This window comes from Poromitra crassiceps, assembly GCF_964638095.1.
Source record: "Poromitra crassiceps genome assembly, chromosome: 15".
NCBI lineage: Eukaryota > Metazoa > Chordata > Actinopteri > Beryciformes > Melamphaidae > Poromitra > Poromitra crassiceps.
The window spans coordinates 29,917,652-29,937,665 of NC_139634.1; the positions used below are offsets into that span (position 1 = coordinate 29,917,652).

General features: G+C 42.2%; 1 protein-coding gene across 2 annotated transcripts in view; it reads left to right on the forward strand.

Annotated features, from left to right (window-relative positions):
- Positions 1–1,245: 1,245 nt before the first annotated feature.
- Positions 1,246–20,014, forward strand: part of tm9sf5 (transmembrane 9 superfamily protein member 5) — a 393,430-nt gene continuing 374,661 nt past the window's right edge. Inside the window, exons 1-18 of one of the 2 annotated variants that reach the window (XM_083652025.1) lie at positions 1,246–1,546; positions 2,195–2,262; positions 2,368–2,461; positions 2,643–2,770; positions 4,635–4,764; positions 5,583–5,710; positions 5,844–5,961; positions 6,073–6,152; positions 6,256–6,361; positions 6,904–6,954; positions 8,616–8,748; positions 9,605–9,724; positions 9,865–9,922; positions 10,093–10,252; positions 11,962–12,113; positions 12,202–12,313; positions 13,922–14,093; positions 17,699–19,484. In XM_083652025.1, the coding sequence (XP_083508151.1) occupies positions 1,403–1,546; positions 2,195–2,262; positions 2,368–2,461; positions 2,643–2,770; positions 4,635–4,764; positions 5,583–5,710; positions 5,844–5,961; positions 6,073–6,152; positions 6,256–6,361; positions 6,904–6,954; positions 8,616–8,748; positions 9,605–9,724; positions 9,865–9,922; positions 10,093–10,252; positions 11,962–12,113; positions 12,202–12,313; positions 13,922–14,093; positions 17,699–17,766 (2,022 nt within the window). In that variant the 5' untranslated portion in view covers positions 1,246–1,402 and the 3' untranslated portion in view covers positions 17,767–19,484. The remainder of the gene's footprint in view (positions 1,547–2,194; positions 2,263–2,367; positions 2,462–2,642; positions 2,771–4,634; positions 4,765–5,582; positions 5,711–5,843; positions 5,962–6,072; positions 6,153–6,255; positions 6,362–6,903; positions 6,955–8,615; positions 8,749–9,604; positions 9,725–9,864; positions 9,923–10,092; positions 10,253–11,961; positions 12,114–12,201; positions 12,314–13,921; positions 14,094–17,698; positions 19,485–20,014) is intronic. The other variant, XM_083652026.1, reaches the window with a different exon arrangement.

Consider the following 20,014-nt stretch of genomic DNA (forward strand, 5'->3'; position numbering starts at 1 on the left):
TTACCCTGTAGTTACACTATCAGTACAGTCTTGTTACCCTGTAGTTACACTATAAGTACAGTCTTGTTACCCTGTAGTTACACTATAAGTACAGTCTTGCTACCCTGTAGTTACATGGTTATTTGCGGGCTGTGTTTTAAAGCGTTACCGCAAATTAACTATTTTCCCACTAACTATAATATCTTTACTCACTTAACATCATGCAACTCACTCTGGCTGTGGCTAAAAACACACTCACTTTCTACTACATCAACCACGCAGGTTACCCACTAGGCCACATTCTTGAAGGGACAATGCTTAAAGATCTATTCAAGTCTTTTGGTGAAAATTCTTGTATTTTTTTCCAATATCGTGCAGCCCTAATGCATTCTTTTCCTTTTCTGTTGGTGTCTTGTGATGATGTACTTTTATGTGTGAAGGCAGCTGAGAGAGCCAGAGTATACGGAGGATATCATTGTATTTATCCATTATGCAGACCTGCCAACCTTCATGATTCTCTTCTGTTGACGTGCTTGGGTGTATTCCCATACCACAGTAATTGATAGTGCCCTAACAATCAAACGGAATGAAAGACATCACACCAAAGCACTAATTAAAACTTTCTAGGCTTGATTGCTGATACATGACGTGTCATTCTGACCTGGTGGGCATACCTGTTTTTCCAGTCCAATCACTTTACACTGATCCCTAAAGACTCCGACTGTAGAAATGAGAAACTATCAACGCCACTCCAGTGGCCTATGAAGTTTACCCCGACCCGGTCCCTCCCCATATTTCTCTTTCCTTCTTATTTATTCTTTTTTGTCGTTGAATTCCAAGTGTTGTGTTTATTGTATAGCGTGTTTCGTCCAATATTAAAAGTGCGACGATTGCGCTGATAAACGTCAGTATCAAGATGACCAGAATAAAATACAAGTTCCGGTTATACCTTTCAAAATAAAATCCTCGTGGACGAACGTGTCGAAACATTTTTATTTTAACGTTATGGCAATAAAACAAACGCCTATATATATTCAAGAATTAATGTAGTAAATTAAAATACCATTTTCATGTTTTATATGTCCTGACTCCCGATCTGTTCACAGCGCTGTGACCAATGGCTGTGACACAATGTACGTTTTGTTTTTAAAGCAAAATCATCAACTTCCTATGTGAACTTTGTTGTTACCGCCTAGCTTCACGCAGCTAATGTGGTTGAACCAGATTGGTTGGTTGACCATTCAGTTGAGCTGTGTGACAGTCAGGCAGCCAGATCAGCACAGCGACAGCGGTAGTGTATCTCGAGTTGAAGGAGCTAGCTAACTAGCTAACCCCGTACAACTAGCAAACGTTTTCAGTGGAAGGGCAACTATCCAGTTCGCTACTAGAGAACAAAGCTCTGAAGTATTGTAACCGCGATAAAATGAAGAGGCGGATAGACTCGCGTTTTGTATCGGTTTACTTAATATTTGCGTTCTGTTCGTGCTCGGCGTTCTATCTTCCGGGTTTAGCGCCAGTGAGTTTTTGTAAAGTAGGCGATGGAGGTATCTCGCCAGAAGATTGCCAGGTACGATAACGTTATCGTGACTCACATTTCCTGTCTTCTGTTATGGCTTTTCTGCACTGACGTTACGGAATTGTCATATTCATGTTGTGTTTTTCTCATCCTCCTTCATCTTGCTAGCTAGCCAGCCTTCTGCCTTAGGCCCCGACCACTAGCATTATGGTCCGATGCATAGGATAGCTAACGTTAATGTTTTTTGTTTGCAATTACTGCCTTTGTCAAGGACATACTAGCTGAATATTCTTCCACCAACCTAGCAGTAACATTAACTAGCTAGCTAGCAGTACAGTACATGTGACTGGCGACTGCTCTGCTACCTGGTTAAGTCAAGGTAGCTAGTTAGCTACAGTAAATGGACCAAACCATTTGTGATCTAGCAAGTCACTGTACTTACTATTACTTACTATTCATATAATGTTGACCTCAGGAAATACCAGTTCATTACCCTCTTTAGCTGCTCGATGAACGGCCTGTTAAAGCTACCTCAATCCATATAGCATTGGCTTCGGTTGTTTATATATATATTTTATATATATATATATATATATATATATATATATATATATATATATATATATATATATAGCCAGGATTAAGTCAGGTGTTCACCAGCAGTAGACTGATGGACCAATTGTTATTGCTTCTTTACAGACGAACATCCAGCTGTTTGTAAATCGCTTGGACTCAGTGGAATCAGTTCTGCCGTATGAGTATGATGTGTAAGTAACAGTAGTTTCTTTAATGCCTTTTTTGTAACGTGTCTACTCTGCATACCTTTACTCCATCTGAATATCAACTCAGTTCAAATTCTGGATTTGTTAAAGGTTTGACTTTTGCAAAGATGCCGAAGAAAAGAGGCCTTCTGAGAACCTTGGGCAGGTGTTGTTTGGTGAAAGAATCGAGACTTCACCATACAAGGTGAGCCTTAGCAGGATATCTATAGTATACCGTAGTGGGCGTAGCCTACATGAACTTCATGTCAAGCATTTTTATTTCAATGGTTGCATGTAGAAACCCTATCAACTGTACCCCCCTTTTCATGTTCTGTACTCTGTTAATATGTGACAGGTGAGTGACTCTCTCTCCCTGTCTTTTTCAGTTCAACTTCAATGAACCGGTGACATGCAAGTCAGTATGCACAAAGTCCTACAAGAAGGGCACTCAGGAGGATGCAAGCAAACTTGATTTCCTCAAGAGAGGAATGCAGCTGAACTACCAACACCACTGGTGAGGGAAAAAATAGCTCTATTGTTGCTCCCTTGTTTGATAGGTAGATGGCAGCAGAGAATAATCTGTAGCATGCACACACATACTTTATGGTAAGATGACCAGATAGGCAATGACAGGCAGGTCCTGTGATTCTATTATTATTATTATTACCTCCACTAAGGAGGTTATGTTTTCGGTGTCGTTTGTCTGTTTGTTTGTTAGCAGGATTATGAAAAAAACTACTGGGCCTTGATGGGAGGGAGGATGTAGCATTGGCCAAGGAAGAACCCATTAAATATTGGCGCGGATCCGATCCGGGGTGGACAAGGAATTGGGCAGGGCTATGGAAAAGGGGCTGTAACTAGAGATAGGAAGGTCGTAAAGAGTCGGGATTCGAGGGACGTTTAGGGGGAGTTCAAATGGTGGGTGTGTGTGGGGGGGGACTAGGTGTATCTGGGTGGTGGGAGAGGGCGTGGTAAGGAAAGGGGGTAGGGCTAGGGAAAATGGGCTGTAGGAAGGTCAGAGAGAGTCTGGGTCCAAGGTGGGGTTAGGGGGAGTGGCTAGGTGTATCTGGGTGGTGTGAAGGGGTGTTGTCAGGAAAGGGGGCCGTAGCTAGGCATATGAAGGTCAGAGAGAGTCGGATTTGGGGGGTGGGTAGGGGCAGAGCGGTGTATATAGAAGAGTCACGACATCTCCATTCACTCCAATGGACCAGTTTTTTACTCTCAAGAGTTCCAGGAAGTAAGGTCCTGGATTAAGCAGTACTGTCGAGTTGCAGCAAAATGGTTTGTGTTGTACTTTGAAAGTTTTTTTTTTTTAATCAAATTGTACATTATCAGCTTTATTTTAGCATTAAAAAGTAGCGAGAGACCCCTTCCTGGCTGTTCATTGGCTAATGAGTCACGCATTTTGCTCCTCCGCTGACACCACTCTCTCTCTAGAGCAGTGGTTCTCAAATGGGGGTCCGCGAAAAGTTGCCAGGGAGTCCGCGAAAAGTTTTTTTTTAATAAATAAAATGCTACATGTTAATTATTCCTTCTCAAACTACTTCCTACATGGTGCTAGTCTATCAAAATATCTTGGCTGTCATTGATTGTGTTGCATAGTGGTTTTCTGTACTGTTGACAAATTGTGATATTGTAAGTCGCTTTGGCTAAAACAAAAGTGTCTGCTAAATGACGTAATGTAAATGTAATGTAATAAAAAAATATATATATGTATTTTTTTTGCAAAATCTTCATAGTTCAACGAAAATAGTTTATACTTTAAATCTAAAATGGTTCATGGATTACATTCTAATAACAAACCTATCAAATTAAAAGTCAAGCACGTTATTAATTAAGCTTAGCCCAAAATCACAAATCAGAATGAGGGGGTCCCCGGTATATTTTCTATGTTGTAAGGGGTCCTTGGCTGAAAAACATTTGAGAACCTCTGCTCTAGAGGACACTAGGTAGCGGGAGTGGCTGGGGGAATGTGGGTGGGCGACACAACATTTGCATATCATAGCAGAGTGGAGAATTGGCCTTGGCGGACGTCTGCACTCTCAGAGTGCACTTCTAGTTATTATTATTATTATTATTGTTTTTATTCCTAAATGTTGTTAGGATGTATTGATTGTGACTAAAGGGAAGACAAGAGGACAAGGAATGACGTTTCATGTTTGTTGTTTTTATGTAAAAAAATATATATTTGTATTTTTGTTGCTTGTTTTAGAGGATTCTATTATATGTGTTACTGTCTTTTTATTACATTAGGGACCATGTTTGAAACAAGTGGTCTCACGTTTACATGTCATCCCTTGGATTTCATTGTCTTCTATATCCATAAATAAAATCAATCAATGGAGCAGTTTGTTAGGTTTAACCAAATGTTGTTTCAGGATCGTTGACAACATGCCAGTGACGTGGTGCTATGATGTGGAGGAGAGTCAGAAATACTGCAACCCGGGCTTCCCTATTGGCTGCCTCGTCACCCCAGATGGCCGACCTAAAGATGCTTGTGTGATCAATGTGAGTCACAGTCACAGATTGCAGTATTCTCCATGAATTTGAACATATTCAATTCAATCTAATTAGTTATCAGGCAGCCTCATGGCTTGTTGAATCTAAGGCACTGGCTCTCACTCTGATATTTGGAGTCACCCAGAGTCCTTGAAATGATCCCTGTGGCACCCAGAAAAAATCTACACCCCTCCCCAACCCCCATTTACCAAATACTGTAGCACCATGAATACCATTCCATCTCTATATTTGGAGGCCCACTGTAAAATGACTGGTATAATCTCCTATTTGGTATTTATAGTTTTACTTCCTGGAAATCAGAGTATCTTTAATGGCGACCTCATGCTGCATCAGTAGGCGTAAATATGAATTCCAACCAATAAAACCATCACAGATTTTTGAACAATCTGGCCCCTCAGTCCCTCCCACTTTTGAATGATCCCTCACTGCGTTATGTTCCCACCCCAACATCCTGTTTCAACAATACATCAAAATATGTCAAATCAAGACAGGAAAGATTCCATTTCATGGGGTTTTTAATTATTGAAGTGAATTCATGAATCTAAGAATGAGAAAATGTTTGTAGTAGTAAAGTTAACAAATTCATAAAATGTATAATAATTCATAAAGTGACTAACTATAATGATCGGCTAAGACCATGCACATACAGTGCGGTCGTGACATACATAAGATATTAGTAAAACTGAGGAATGTTGTGAAATACTTTGAATGAAGAGGGGAAGACTTTTGACATAAAATAGTTTTGTCCCACTCACTGTACCTTGATGGATCAGAGTATCTTGAATTGAAAATGGAATATTTTTCAGTCCGAGTTCAACAAGAAGAACACGTTCTACGTCTTCAACCATGTGGACATCAAGATCACTTACCACAGTGGAACTGCAGAAGGATGGACAGGGGCTCGGCTGGTGGGCGCCACTCTGGAGCCAAAGAGGTAAAAGTGGACTGGTAGACAGATATGACCTTAGTGTACTTTGCATTAGGTGTAATCTGCTTCGACATGTTGCGGCCGAATGGCAACTCACTATCAAAATCTAACATGCGTTGTGTTTTTCTCTGCACAACAGTATCAAACATGCGGATGAGAAAAACCCAGTTTGTGATGGAGGCAGTCCACCAATGGAGATCCCCGGGGAGTTTGATAATGATGTGGCGATAACTTACACCTACTCAGTCACTTTTGAGGTAGGCTTCCGAAACTACATTTATATGGAAACGTTTTGATGACATCATCAGAACTTGCCCTCAAAATGAGACACACGGAACAATTACAAGTTGCCGTCCTCTCTTTCACAGGAAAACAACGCCATTAAGTGGGCCTCTAGGTGGGACTACATCCTGGTATCCATGCCTCACACCAACATCCAGTGGTTTAGGTATGAGGAGACAGTCCTTCATAGAAACATTGGCTTTCTAAAAGACTCTGCTTCTTACTGCTGGTTGGTTGATGCCATGGTATGTCTTTGTGTGTTTGTCCAGCATCATGAACTCCTTGGTTATTGTCCTCTTCCTGTCTGGCATGGTAGCCATGATCATGTTGAGAACACTGCACAAGGACATCGCCAGATACAACCAGGTGGACCAGGTAATACCAGGCATATTGTTGAGCTCTCCCTCACTAACTGATCATTCCAGGCACATACTTTAGTAACACTAGCATGAAAATAATTGAAAATAATAATAATCAGAAACTGAATATAACGGGCACAATTTGAATCTCATAATTTCTTGTTTTATTTATACTGGAGAGCACAATGTACTGTTGCTGCCATGCAAGTGAACTATTACTATTTCACTGTTGTCAGGTGAAAACCTTGTATCTACAAAATGTCATGAAAAACAGCCTTGATTTTAGCTTGACAAAGCATGCATTTCTGTGATTATCCAATTGGTTTTGAAAAGGTTTCATTTACCCGATGAAGAATTTGCAAACCACCGAGGAGCATTCAGACGTTAATGTTGATAGTAATTAATTTAAAACATGAAAACCCCCAAATTGGAGTTACACGGTTTTCACCCAACAGTAACAGGATACTGGTATGAAATGATAGGCAGGAAAGAGTACACTTTTCTCTAGCACACGTTTCAGGATGCACAGAATTCTGAATATTTTGTGACATTTCACAGGCAGACTTGATAAAGCTTCCATCGACTCCAGGGAAAACCTCTCTACTTTATGTAAGCTTATTGAAGGCCGTTTTGATCTTAACCATTTGCAGCAATCAGGTGTTTGGGTGGGTGACAATGGGTCACAAATTCACAACACAACAAAGTGAAATGTGGTGTGGAGAATTTTTTCCGCACAGGAACAAATATTGAATATCCTGCTGGACGGTTATTCACACCATATTTACAGCCTTTGGCAAACAGGTGTTCTCAATTTCACCTTATTTTTCTCTGCTAGCAGGTGTCAGATTGTGTGAGATTGTTCACTGCTTGGTGGTTGGTTTACCTGTGACTTAGTCTAACTAAACCTACTAGGTTTAGTTAGACTAACCCCGTTTGTCTGTTTCTCCGCAGGATATCTCAAAAAGTTATGAATGGATTTGCACAAAACTTTGTACAAATAGGTCATGTGCCAACTTAGAACTGATTAACTTTTCACGCCAACTTGAACTTTGTAGAAAGGTTGGCTAAGGTTGGTATGCGCTCTACCGAGTGCCCTCTAGTTGATCATATATTTACCAAATCTCTTAGTAATGTGTAGAAGTCTGGTATCCTTTACTCTGATATATCTGATCATTTACAATATTTCACTACATCTCATATCGATCGCAGACCCCCAGCTATTACCTATTTATTACTTTGGTAATTACATGATATTACCTAATTATTATCACACTATCACCCTATTACCATGTTGTTACCAAGCTGTGATGCAAAGTGCTACTGTAGTTTCTTTTAACTCTGCATTCAACAGGTCTGTATGCATACCAACGAAAGTCTGTACATTCAGAAAACTCTGGCTTACTCCAGGTCACCACAAGTCTGCACTAAGAATAGGTTGTGTAAGAAATTGATCAGAAATCCGTCCCCTATTAATATGGCCAATTCTAAGAAGTATTGAAACAAATAAAATCGCTTAATTAGAATTGCAACGAAAAAATACTTCACCAACAAGTTTGATGAGGCCTCAAATAACATCAAAACTACACGGGAGTTATTAATCAGCTCCTAAATATGAAAAAGGCTTCAGCCACTCTTCCGTCCCAGTTTGTTGATGAAAAAATAGAGTATACACAGACGCATCCGATATCATGTGCTTTGAATAATTATTCTGTCAATATTGGTACAGTTCTCTCAGAGAGGAGACGTCCTATTGCTGGGTCTCCAAACTCTCCATCTGAGTTCTTGAAAGGTTCCTACTATCCTTCTCTCCAGAGCTTCGATCCTCCTACTGAGAAGGGAATCATGGATATCATTGCCGATACACTACTAGATTCAGATTCAGAAACCTGTGCTGATAATGAGGTCAGGTCATGTTTGATCATCAAAACTAGAAAAGTGCACTCAGTCGACTGCAGATCTCCGCCAGGCTCCGCTATGCGTATCTACACAAAATGCTGTAACTCCTCTTTGCTTGAAGGGCTGCATAATTTATTTTTTATCACAATATGTGGCTCATGAAATACACAGTTTATACTGCTCACCCAGCTCTGCGCCGATCAGCACGCCAGCCACACCGCCAACTCCCTCACTCTTGCTCGCCCACTCACCCCGCTAGCTTACTGTTAGCCAGTTAGCCTGCACCCTGCAGCTAAAACATGACTGGTGCCTCAAATCGTCTTTCGTGATTGTGATTGGTGCTGTATCATTCCCCCCCCCCCCCCCCCCCCCAGGAGGATGCCCAGGAGGAGTCTGGGTGGAAACAGGTGCACGGCGATGCGTTCCGCCCCCCCAGGAAGGGCATGTTGCTGTCTGTGTTCCTGGGACAGGGCACCCAGATCTTCATCATGACCTTCATCACACTCTGTAAGGACTGTCTTACACACTGGGCTCCCATAACTAAACCTAATTATGTAGTGTGGCTTTCTTATTGGCTGCTATGCCATTGAATAACTAAACGTAATTATGTAGTAGCATTCTTATTGGCTGCTATGGAATTGAATTTGAATTCCCCCCCAGTATACAGCACATGACATTGATCAAGGAGTGGTGTCAGTGCAACCAAAATCATTACAGCAACTTTGATTCATTGCATGCATTCACAGATATACAAAAGAAAGTTGATAAAATCAAATTTCCACTTTCTACTCTTCCCCCAATCAGTTTTTAACTTGAGGGTAAGGGATCAAACTTCAGTGGCAGGTGCCGTAGTGAAGCCAAAAATGGGATTGGTTGGTGAAACTTTTACGTTGAGCTTGAGGCAAACCGCCATGCCATGGAGTAGGTGAGCCATGGAGGATAATGCTGAAATAGTTTCTGAGCCTTGATTATGTGTTGTGGAACCAAAATCCAAATGATTTCAAGTTAAGCCCAGCTGGTTATCTCCCAAATCCTACTTCTTGTAATGCCCTCCTGCTCTGTTTTGTTCTATCGTCATGGTAACAGACACCCCTAGAGGCCAGGCTGTTAGAGAGAGAGGGATATATAAATTCACAACAAGGCCGAGATGGGCCAGACACTAAATATATTGAACTATATTATCAACCAAGACAACATAATTACAAACATACATGACATTTTCAAGCCCCTTTTAGATCATCAAAAGGGACAAGCAGTGCTGCTCAAGTACAGGAGTAGTCTTAGGAAGAATTTCTTTTACACATTTGGCTGTAATGCTTTCATGCCTGAATGAGCGCACTAACAACTTTGTCTTGCACTGTAGTCCTGGCCTGTCTGGGTTTCCTGTCCCCGGCCAACAGAGGTGCTCTCATGACGTGTGCTGTGGTCCTCTGGGTGCTGCTGGGCACCCCTGCTGGCTATGTATCCGCACGCCTGTACAAAAGTAAGTGCCGACTGACGACCTCATCCCAGACCGTTAGATCATTTATAGACCGTACAACGAACACAGACCGCGTTACAGTTCATGTGTTCCGTCTTGACATCAAATTCTCACGCACCCGCCTGACCTCTTTCCGTCCTCAGCTTTTGGAGGTGAAAAGTGGAAGACAAACGTCCTGCTGACTGCCCTCTTGTGCCCCGGGTAGGTGTAGATTTCCACTTTTATTTGGCTTTGATTGACTTGCTACAGTGTCAACATCTACACTGGAGTACTGCACTGACAAACATGATGGATCTGTCCCTTTGTTTTGCCTCTGATTTCTGTCCTTTCTCTCCCCTACATCGCTTTTCTGTTTCATTGGCCTCCCCTAGGATTGTGTTTGCAGACTTTTTCCTGATGAACCTGATTCTCTGGGTGGAGGGTTCCTCCGCAGCAATCCCCTTCGGCACCCTAGTGGCCATTCTGGCCCTGTGGTTTGGAATCTCTGTGCCCCTCACCTTCATCGGTGCCTACTTTGGATTCAAGAAACCTGTGAGTTTGGCCTTCCCTCGATTGTGATGTTATCAAGATTTAAAATGCTGTGCTTGATTATGACTGCCGGGCTGCATTCAGACTAAATAGATTGTGTGTGTGTGGTGTGTTAGGGCAGAGGTTCTCAAATGTTTTTCAGCCAAGGACCCCTTACAAGATAGAAAATATACCGGGGTCCCCCTCATTCTGATTTGTGATTTTGGGCTAAGGTTAATTGTTTCCACGGTAACGTGCTTGACTTTTAATTTGATAGGTTTGTTATTAGAATGTAATCCATGAACCATTTTAGATTGAAAGCATAAACTATTTTCGTTGAACTATGAAGATCTTGCAAAAAAATATATATATATATTTTTTTTATTACATTACATTTACATTACGCATTTAGCAGACGCTTTTGTTTTGTCCAAAGCGACTTACAATATCACAATTTGTCAACAGTCCAGAAAACCACTATGCAACACAATCAATGACAGCCAAGATATTTTGATAGACTAGCACCATGTAGGAAGTAGTTTGAGAAGGAATAAGTAACAAGTATTTTCTTTTTAATTAACACATTCACTGCCAGCCGTTTTTTTTTTACTGTAGGTAGGTTCTGCCAGAGGGTTTTTTTGAGGATTCTGGCTCATCTTTCAAGACCCGAGGATTCTTTTCTGCTAAGATTTTGTGAACACACAATATCTCAAAAGAACTAATAGAATGTGTGCTTTCTCTGTCTAAAAGAGTTAGTTTGTAGAGTTAGTAGTTATGTAAGCATTAGCAGTTGAATACAGCATGGTTTCAGCGTCTGGAAATTTATTCTGAGATAAACGGCTTTTTGTGAAATTCGATAGAACAGTCACTTTAACCATTCATTTTTGGCATCAGTAAGACGTCAGACATCTAAACAATAGTTTTGAACAGTAATTTCCTCCATAACAGCAGGAAACCCCCCTCTGCTTCCAACTCCTCCCTCCGTGGGCGTTCTCCTCCGCCCTCCTTGGCGGAGGAGCCAGGCAGCAGCAACTCGTTTGTCACAGACCCGCTGCCTGGCTCCTGCCTGGCAGTCTGGATGGGGCTCGCTGGATGGGTTTTGCTCGTTTCTTGGCGGTCCGGTTGAGAGCTCTGATGAAGCTCTTGCGATTCTGGGCTTATTTATGGTGCGTGTTTCAAAGTGTGCATCCAGTCTATTCTTGGAACCCCCCACCGTTGCCACCGCTGTGCATCAGCGCGAAAGTGAAAGCGTTTTCGCCATCCATTTTACTGTATGAGAACGGCTTCCTCGCGCTTTTCCCTCCAGTTTTGGCTCGCCTCTTTCTACTGTGGAGAGACATGTCGCCACTCAGTGGGTCGGTAAAATAGATTATACACATTCAATACCTCCAATAGTGGTATAGGAGACGTAAAAGGGTTAGATCAACGTCCCACCGTCAAAAAAAAAAAAACGATTTTTTTTTACGTAAAAACACGTCATTGGCAGTCAACCGTTGGATTTAGTTTGACGTAAAAACACGTCATTGGCAGTGAACGTGTTAAACCCCCCCCCCCCCCCCCCCTTTTTTTTTTTTTAAACTTGAAAAGTTTTCGCGGACCCCCTGGCAAAGTGCCACGGACCCCTGGGGGTCCGCGGACCCCCATTAGATAACCACTGAGGGTATTCTGTATACATCGATAGATTTATATGTGCTTGAGTGTTCCATCTCTCTTTCTCCTGTGTCCTTTTGCAGGCAATAGAGCAACCAGTGCGAACCAACCAGATCCCCCGTCAGATTCCTGAGCAGTCATTCTTTACCAAGCCCGTTCCTGGGATCGTCATGGGCGGGATCCTGCCCTTTGGCTGCATATTCATCCAGCTCTTCTTCATCCTCAATAGCATCTGGTAGGAAGACACGGGCAGTCTTTCCTGACCGTTTAAGGAGTTGCTGTTTTGCATCATCATCAGCTGAAAGTAGGTGCTTGTGTTTCAGGTCTCACCAGATGTACTACATGTTCGGGTTCCTGTTCCTGGTTTTCATCATTCTGCTCATCACCTGCTCCGAGGCCACAATTCTGCTCTGCTACTTCCACTTATGCGCCGAGGTAGCAACATGTTCTGAGAATAATAGCTTAGTCGTACACATTTAGCTCATAAAAATACAAAGCAAAATGTAAATACCGTAAATTCCGGACTATAAGCCGCGGCTTTTTTCCCGTTTTTTGGCCTTTTTTGGCCCCTGCGGCTTATATAACGGTGCGGCTTATCTATGGATTTTTTCCAAAAAAAAAAAAAAATCTCTCTTTTTTTAGCACTCTTTCTAACTATAAATCCACTTGTTTTAATTTCCTCTCTTGCCCTCTTTTAACAACATAACATAACATAACACAACACAGGTAAGCAGAAAGAAAAAGACGAAGCAATCACGCCATGAATGAGGAAATGACTCACCTGCTGGAGGCTGGAGATACACGGCTTGGGCTAAACTTTTACTCCGTGAAACACTATCGATTAAGTCCGACATCGCTCAGAGGTTTTGAGCAGCTTGAAAACAAGTTTGAAAACGTGCAGAAGTCCATCCACTCACTAAAGAAACTAAGGCAACCGTGAACAGAGTTTATAATGCGGAAAAGCGCATCAGCGCACTGGAGGACAAAAACAACACAGTGAGTCCGAAAGTGGATAAAATGCAAAAACATCGAAACGCTGCACACGCAGGTTGATGACTTAATCAGCAGGAGTAAAAGAAATAACATTCGCCTGATCAATGTAAAAGAGGGAGCTGAGATTGGTGACATGGACGCTTTCGTGGCAAAATCCTGTGTTACATCCTGGACCTGAAGGAAGGCGAGAAACCACCAGAGGTGGACAGGGCACACCGGGCGCCTCGGCCACGTCCAGACCCCGGCCTGCCACCGAGGGCCATCTTCATCTGCCTACTCCGCTGGCCCGACCGTCAACTCATCCTCCAGGCTGCGGGGAAGAAGCCCCTCACCTGGGAGGGTACGCGCTTTTTCGTCCGGCAGGACCTCCGCGTTGGTGCAACAGAAACGCGCAACATACAACAGCATCATCGAGTCAATGGATATCGCTTTGGCGTACTGTACCCAGCGAGACTCGTCATAACCAGACCGGACTATCTTTAGCACTCTTTCTAACTATAAATCCACTTCTGTTTTAATTTCCTCTCTTGCCCTCTTTTCACCACACCGCGGACACTGTGTGCCCAGCGGCGGAACAAGAGCTCAAAGTGAAACTGCCGAATATCTTTTGAGTTGGACTGGTCAATAGTACTGTGAGTAACTAAAATAAAAAAATAAAAAACGGAATTCTCTCTTCTTTAGCACTCTTTCTAACTATAAATCCACTTCTGTTTTAATTTCCTCTCTTGCCCTCTTTTCACCACACCGCGGACACTGTGTGCACTGTAAAAAAAACAAAAAATACCATTAAAACACCCGCGGCTTATAGACCGGTGCGGCTTATATAAGAAAAAAATAGTCACCTTTGAAGGTGCGGCTTATAGACCGGTGCGCCTTATAGTCCGGAATTCACGGTAAATACATTTATTGTTAGTTGTAAATACTACATACTAAAATATTCATACTACGTACTACTTGTGCAGATAATGCTCTTTATTTCTGTGTTTCACATTAGGTTTAGGCTTGAGCTGCACTGAATCCTAACATATTGTCTTTTGTATTGTTCTGCAGGACTACCACTGGTGGTGGCGCTCTTTCCTGACCAGCGGCTTTACGGCAGTCTATCTGTTTATCTATGCTGTCCATTACTTCTTCTCCAAGCTGCAGATCATAGGAGCAGCCAGCACCATCCTCTACTTTGGCTACACCATGATTATGGTCCTCATCTTCTTCCTCTTCACAGGTGAGTCCTTAGGGCTTTTCACCCTGCACTGCTAAGATCGCCCTGGGCTAAGAATGGGGCTAAGATAGCCCTGGGCTAATTTAGCCCCTTCTCACACTCTCACACACACACACACGCACAGACGTTAACCCAGGATAACCTGAACCAGGGGTTTTCAAACTCTTGAGACTGTGGGCCTCCCCTCAGACAAAGCTTGGAAAAGCCCCCCCCCCCCACCCCCATTAGTTTACTTTCTTAGTTTCCCTCAATTTCTGAATGCCTATTGGGTCATGATTATGTGATTTGATCCCATAGACACTCCTTTTGATAACTAACAATATTTTGTCACTTCTATTCACTGAGCCTTCCCTGAAACTGTTTGGAGGCTCCACCTCCCACTTTGGAAAACTCTGACCTAAACCAGTTGTTCTCAACTGGTGGGTCGTGGAGCTGTTTTGAGTGGGTCACGGATGTGTGCATGGAAAGAAAAAAAAGTTCTATTCTTTGAGGATGCCGATATTACTGTCTTTGAGAGGCTCATTTTTAAAGCCAGAGTGAAGATCCTGGTTTTATATGAAACTAAAAGACCTAAATTGCTACCAATGTTGTCACGCTAGCTTGTCTGGAGTGTAAAGGGAAAGGGAGCCCCCAAAGTTAAACTTTGGAGGGGAAAATCTGCTCCCTTAGCCCCAGGCTAACATAATCTCTTAGTGCAGTCAGTGTGAAACGCCCTCTTGAGTTACATTGACACATTGCAATGGTTCATTCATGTCTTTTGTAATATGATCTCTGTTTGTGTAAAATTATGCAAACTGTCATGTGTACATAATCCATTCTCCAAACAGATGGGCTTGGCTGTGAATTGTTTTATGTGGGGTTTTTTTTTATGACCAGTGGAGAAACTACAATAGCTGAGTGTGTGTCAGAGGTAGTTGAAGGGATCAGAGGCAGGGAGGTGTGTGAGCTGTGTCACATGAGTGGCTCTGTTTGCTCAGTGTTTGATGAGTGCCAGAAAGTACGTCACTCATAACTTTGCCATAAGGATGCAGGATGTCCCATCCTGCTCGTATAACATCACCGACTGCTCTTAAATCAAGTGATTAAGACCCTTTATTTGACATCATCATGTCTGAGTCTGTTTGAAGTACAGTATAAAGAAAGTCAGGGAGACGAGTCTGTTCACAGTCTCTCTAGGTCAGATGTAGTATTGCAGATTTATTTGGGTCAATTTGATTGTGTATGGTTTGCCATATGACATTTTTTAGCTGTGGATCTAGAGACACAAGCACCATATTCACTCGTCGTCATGGATTATAATAAGCCTATATGCACACTCAAGATTCCTGACAGTAGCCGTTATGGCAATTTGTCCACGCTGACACCTGAAATGTAGCTGTATACGGATGTATCGATCTTGCACACCATTGCTATTAAAAGGCTAGGATGAATAGCACATCCAGTAAGGAAAGAGGATCATGTACAAGACAGACAAATTGAAACGGATACAATACTCATTTGCAACAGTATGGATACCAGCAATACTTCCTCTTAATGAAAATCAAACATACTACTGATTTTTCCCTCCATATCATTGGTGGGTATCTGTTCCTTCAACAAGCTAAAAGTGTTCTGATAGGCTGATGACTAGAACAGGGGTGATCTGCCGTGTTGTGATAGGCTGATGACTAGAGCAGAGGCCTGTACTACGAAGCTAGTTTAATGCCTTATCCGAGTAAGTTTGAGTTTAAACCTGGTTTAGCCGTACTACAAAGCAAGTTAACTTTCAATCACCATGGCAACTGACGCTGCAAAGCTAACCTGGTCGCGACCAGGTTAGCTTCAGAGGATAAGATCAAAATCCATGAAAGACCCATATAATCGGCTCTCTGGAGTCACTCACCATTCATAAGATCGCCATATGAAAAATAGATTGCAGTCAACTGAGAATAGAACAAGCAAAACATGCGTGGCTCTGTAGGCTACATAATTAAATTAAGCCTACTTACCACTTTATGTCTTAACAGCTCAACGATGCGTGGAGAAATATGATCACTATTAATCACCGCGGCGCATATCATGAATGGACCCTCAAATGGAGTGAGGGTGATATTCTCCTACATGCCAGAAAAGCCTATACATATAATATAGATATGGGATAAATATGGGATAGCCCCAATACTAAATATGCAGGCTATTCTTGCATCTTTCAGCTGGAACTGTGTCCTGTAGGCTGTATGCCAATATATGAGCAAAAATAGGCTAGTTTTTATCAATGATAACTATGCCCGCATCGTCTCAATTCAGTTCAGCAGTTTTCTCTTTTATAGTAGGCTATTAGGCTTTATACTAGGCTATTTTATATATGAATTATTCGATCAGTGCAACCACACACATGAGTGATAGAGATCATTATTCATTGAGCATGCGTTTCTAAATCTATGGTCTAAATAGGCTTACAGATTGTGGAAATGTATAGACTGAGATTACACATTTACATTTGTTGCTGCTGTATCAATGCAGCTGTATCAGACAGAAATCGCTGATCAAAGTAAATCAAATGACTGATGTGAATACAAGCTGCTGCTTTAGACAGCCCTTCAGCAGACTATCCAACGCGGATTTTCATTCTGACATTAAATCGCGGATACATTAAATATCCGCTAAAACTCTGATCATGCACTGCGCTTTCATTGAACGAGGAAATGGGTGTGGAAATGGGTGTGGGCGTGGATCAACTCAGCTGTTCATAATGTGATTGGCTAGCGCACCTCTTTCGCGTGGACGCGCGCCTGTGCACGAGCGAAAAACGTGCGCGTGCACAGGCAGATCCCAGGTCCACTTACCTAGTAGAAAACCAGCGTCGTAGTATCAGTTAACTAGATAGCTTTGATCCTGTTCAGTCAAACCAGATCAAAGGGACTTATCGCGGATCTGTTAAACTAGCTTCGTAGTACAGGCCTCAGGGGTGATCTGCCATGTTGTCATAGGCTGATGACTAGAGCAGGGGTGATCTGCCGTGTTGTGTTAGGCTGATGACTAGAGCAGGGGTAATCTGCTGTTTTATCTGAGTTTTATCGGGCCTAGATTCTGGAGAAGCGTGCGTCTGTCTGTCCATCCTTGTTATGCCTGCTGTTGTGATGTCACCACCAACCCCTCTTGGTGTTTAGCAGTCCTATGGATTCAGATTGCGGCCTCCTCCCCCCCCCCCCCTCTCAAAAGGAATTCATCAGGCTTTTAGCAGATGGAAATTGGTTGTACTGCAGCAGCACGCTGGCTGTGAGGTGTGACGCCTGGGTTATTTTTGGTGTCGGTGCCCCTGAAGTACCTTAACCTCAGTACCCTATGCTCTTTCATTAGTTTAGTGTTTATTCATTTATTTGTGGTTCTCAGCCCACCTCCCCGTGCTGAGCAGCATGAGGCCTGGATGAGGCAGGTACAAATTCCCCATGGAGATGAAACAGACGCATGTTCAAAAGCAGCTGCTCCTTCTTCCTCTGTGTTTTGAATTTGTCGATATGGTTGCTTGGTCCAGAGATGCCCGCTGTGTGCCGTTTTCTTTTGATTGACTTTTGAACATTTGTGAAATCTGTCCCGTAACATGACTGTCCTCTCTCCTTTGTTCTCAGGTACCATTGGCTTCTTTGCCTGCTTCTGGTTTGTAAATAAGATCTACAGTGTGGTCAAGGTGGACTAGAGGACTGAAGGAAAGACTAACTCCCAGTACCGGCCTCCTCGGTGCTGGCTCTGAGAGGAAATGGTCTGAATGGACCTGGACTGAAATAAATCGCTTATCTTAGAAAAGACCAGAAGACCAGAGTCCGTCCTCTTTTGTGCTTTAAGCCTATGTTGCTATTGTTTTTATTAATTTTTTCGTTCACTGTTGACCAGTAATTTGTTTTGAGTGGCACCTTGAACATCAGGGTGGGTTTCAATGACCTAGCTGTCGTAGTGAGCAACTTGTTTTGGTATGGTGGGTTTAACAGGAAATGCGTTTGTTTTCCTTTTTCTAATGAAAATAAGAAGTTCTGTATTTTGCTTTTATATTCCCTTACAGCTAAATGTTATATATTTTTTTCACCCCCTCTGCTGTAATGATGAGATATGTGTATATATATATATATATAGATACTTAAAGAATGTCACCATTATGGAACTGTCCTTAAAAACATCTTTTTTCTTTTCTTTTTATGTTTGTTGGAGGTGAAGACAGGTCTATAAATTCTTAACTATCAGCATCCTGTATTGTAGTTCTGAAGAAATTATATAAAACACTGATATTGCTATGATGTCCATTCTCTTATTTAATGTCCACATTTCTGTTTGCTTAAAAACAAATGGTAAACTTGGTTATGAAGCACATCTGTATTGTAGAAGATTAGGCTACTGTAACAGCGATGTCATTCATGTAAGCTGATCTCTTAATGACATTCCCCGTTTGTCCACAGCAGAGATTCTCACCAAGTTAACCAAAATGGAGACCATGAATTTTCAGATTAAGTACATACACAGAGATGCACACTTAGATGTTAATAAGTGGTTTACTGAACTGTAATTACATAAACACTGTTGCCTTTTGCTTATAGCAGTGTGGAGCCATCACCCAAGGTGATAACCTTTTTACAAATAAATGCATTTAATCAATTGGAAATGGAGGTTTATTCTTTTTCTTTGAGCTATTGAGATGGGCACGGTGGCGCAGTGGTTGCGCTGTTGCCTCACAGCTAGAAGGCCCTGGGTTCGATTCCTGCCTGGGACGCTGTCGGCGTGTCCCCCCCCCCCAATGTCTTCAGTGACCACTGCCCACTGTGCCCAGGTGGGCTATCTTGTCAAAATGGCCTTTCTGTCTGGATTTTGCATGTGCTCCCTTGGGGTTCCTCCATAGAACATCGATATGGACCCCCACTAAAAACATTGGTTCAAAAACATTTTGAACTAATCTCATAAACACTCCTTAGGGAGACAATCTCTCACACGATACAAAGCATCTGCCACATTTTGTCTATTGTTAACAGCTCTCTGACCTCTGAAACTTTCCCATCCAGGTTTAAGCATGCAGCAGTAGTTCAACCCCTACCTCAGAAACCCAACTTGCACCTCACAATTTGCACTAACTGAATGGGGGAATTTGGCTTCATATGTGAAACCCATAGCTATGAGGTTTGGGGTGTTCTTTGATTCTGATCAGTTTGAAAAGCTGGTGCAGTCTTGCTTTCTGCAGCTGAAATCTTTCAAAAGTGAAACCACTACTATCCTCCGCTCTTTTGGAGGTCAACCATGCATTTATTTCCTCTTACTTGATTACTGTAACTTCCTTTGCTTCTGCCTCACTTGACCAAGGTGGAAAGTGTACTTACAAATCCCACCCAAGTACAAGTATTGTTACTTTGGTGAAAATAAAGTACTCAGTTAAAGGTAAATTTGCGTTACTTTAAAAAAAATCTATTTTAAATATTTACCATAATTACATTTCACACATACAGCATGTTACCAGTGTATAAACTGTCCCTGTCTTTGTCTGCCTTGTCTTTCCTACTGAACAGCTTGTTCAGATGCAGCCAGGGATGCTCACTTTGTCGATTCTCACCTTTGCCATATGAGCTAGAGCTGCTATAGCAGCAGCAATATCGCAATCAGATACATAATCTACCTATGGCTATCAGCACTGTCAAATGAAACTGAGTTTTATGAACTAATGTGATGGGATCATTACAATTTGATAATCTACTATCTGAATAATTCAATTGGCCAGTCTCTTGAGCATGATCTCATAATTGACCACTGCACTAACGAGCCACCAGTTTGGGCACCCTAAATGCAGAAGTGATTCTGGACCTGTTAGCAGCAGTGTTTGCAAAACAAAAATCTGGATTTACTCATTTACTCAGTGTACATTTAAAAGTACTCAAGTAGAATATATATATTACTTAAATTAGCTACTCAAG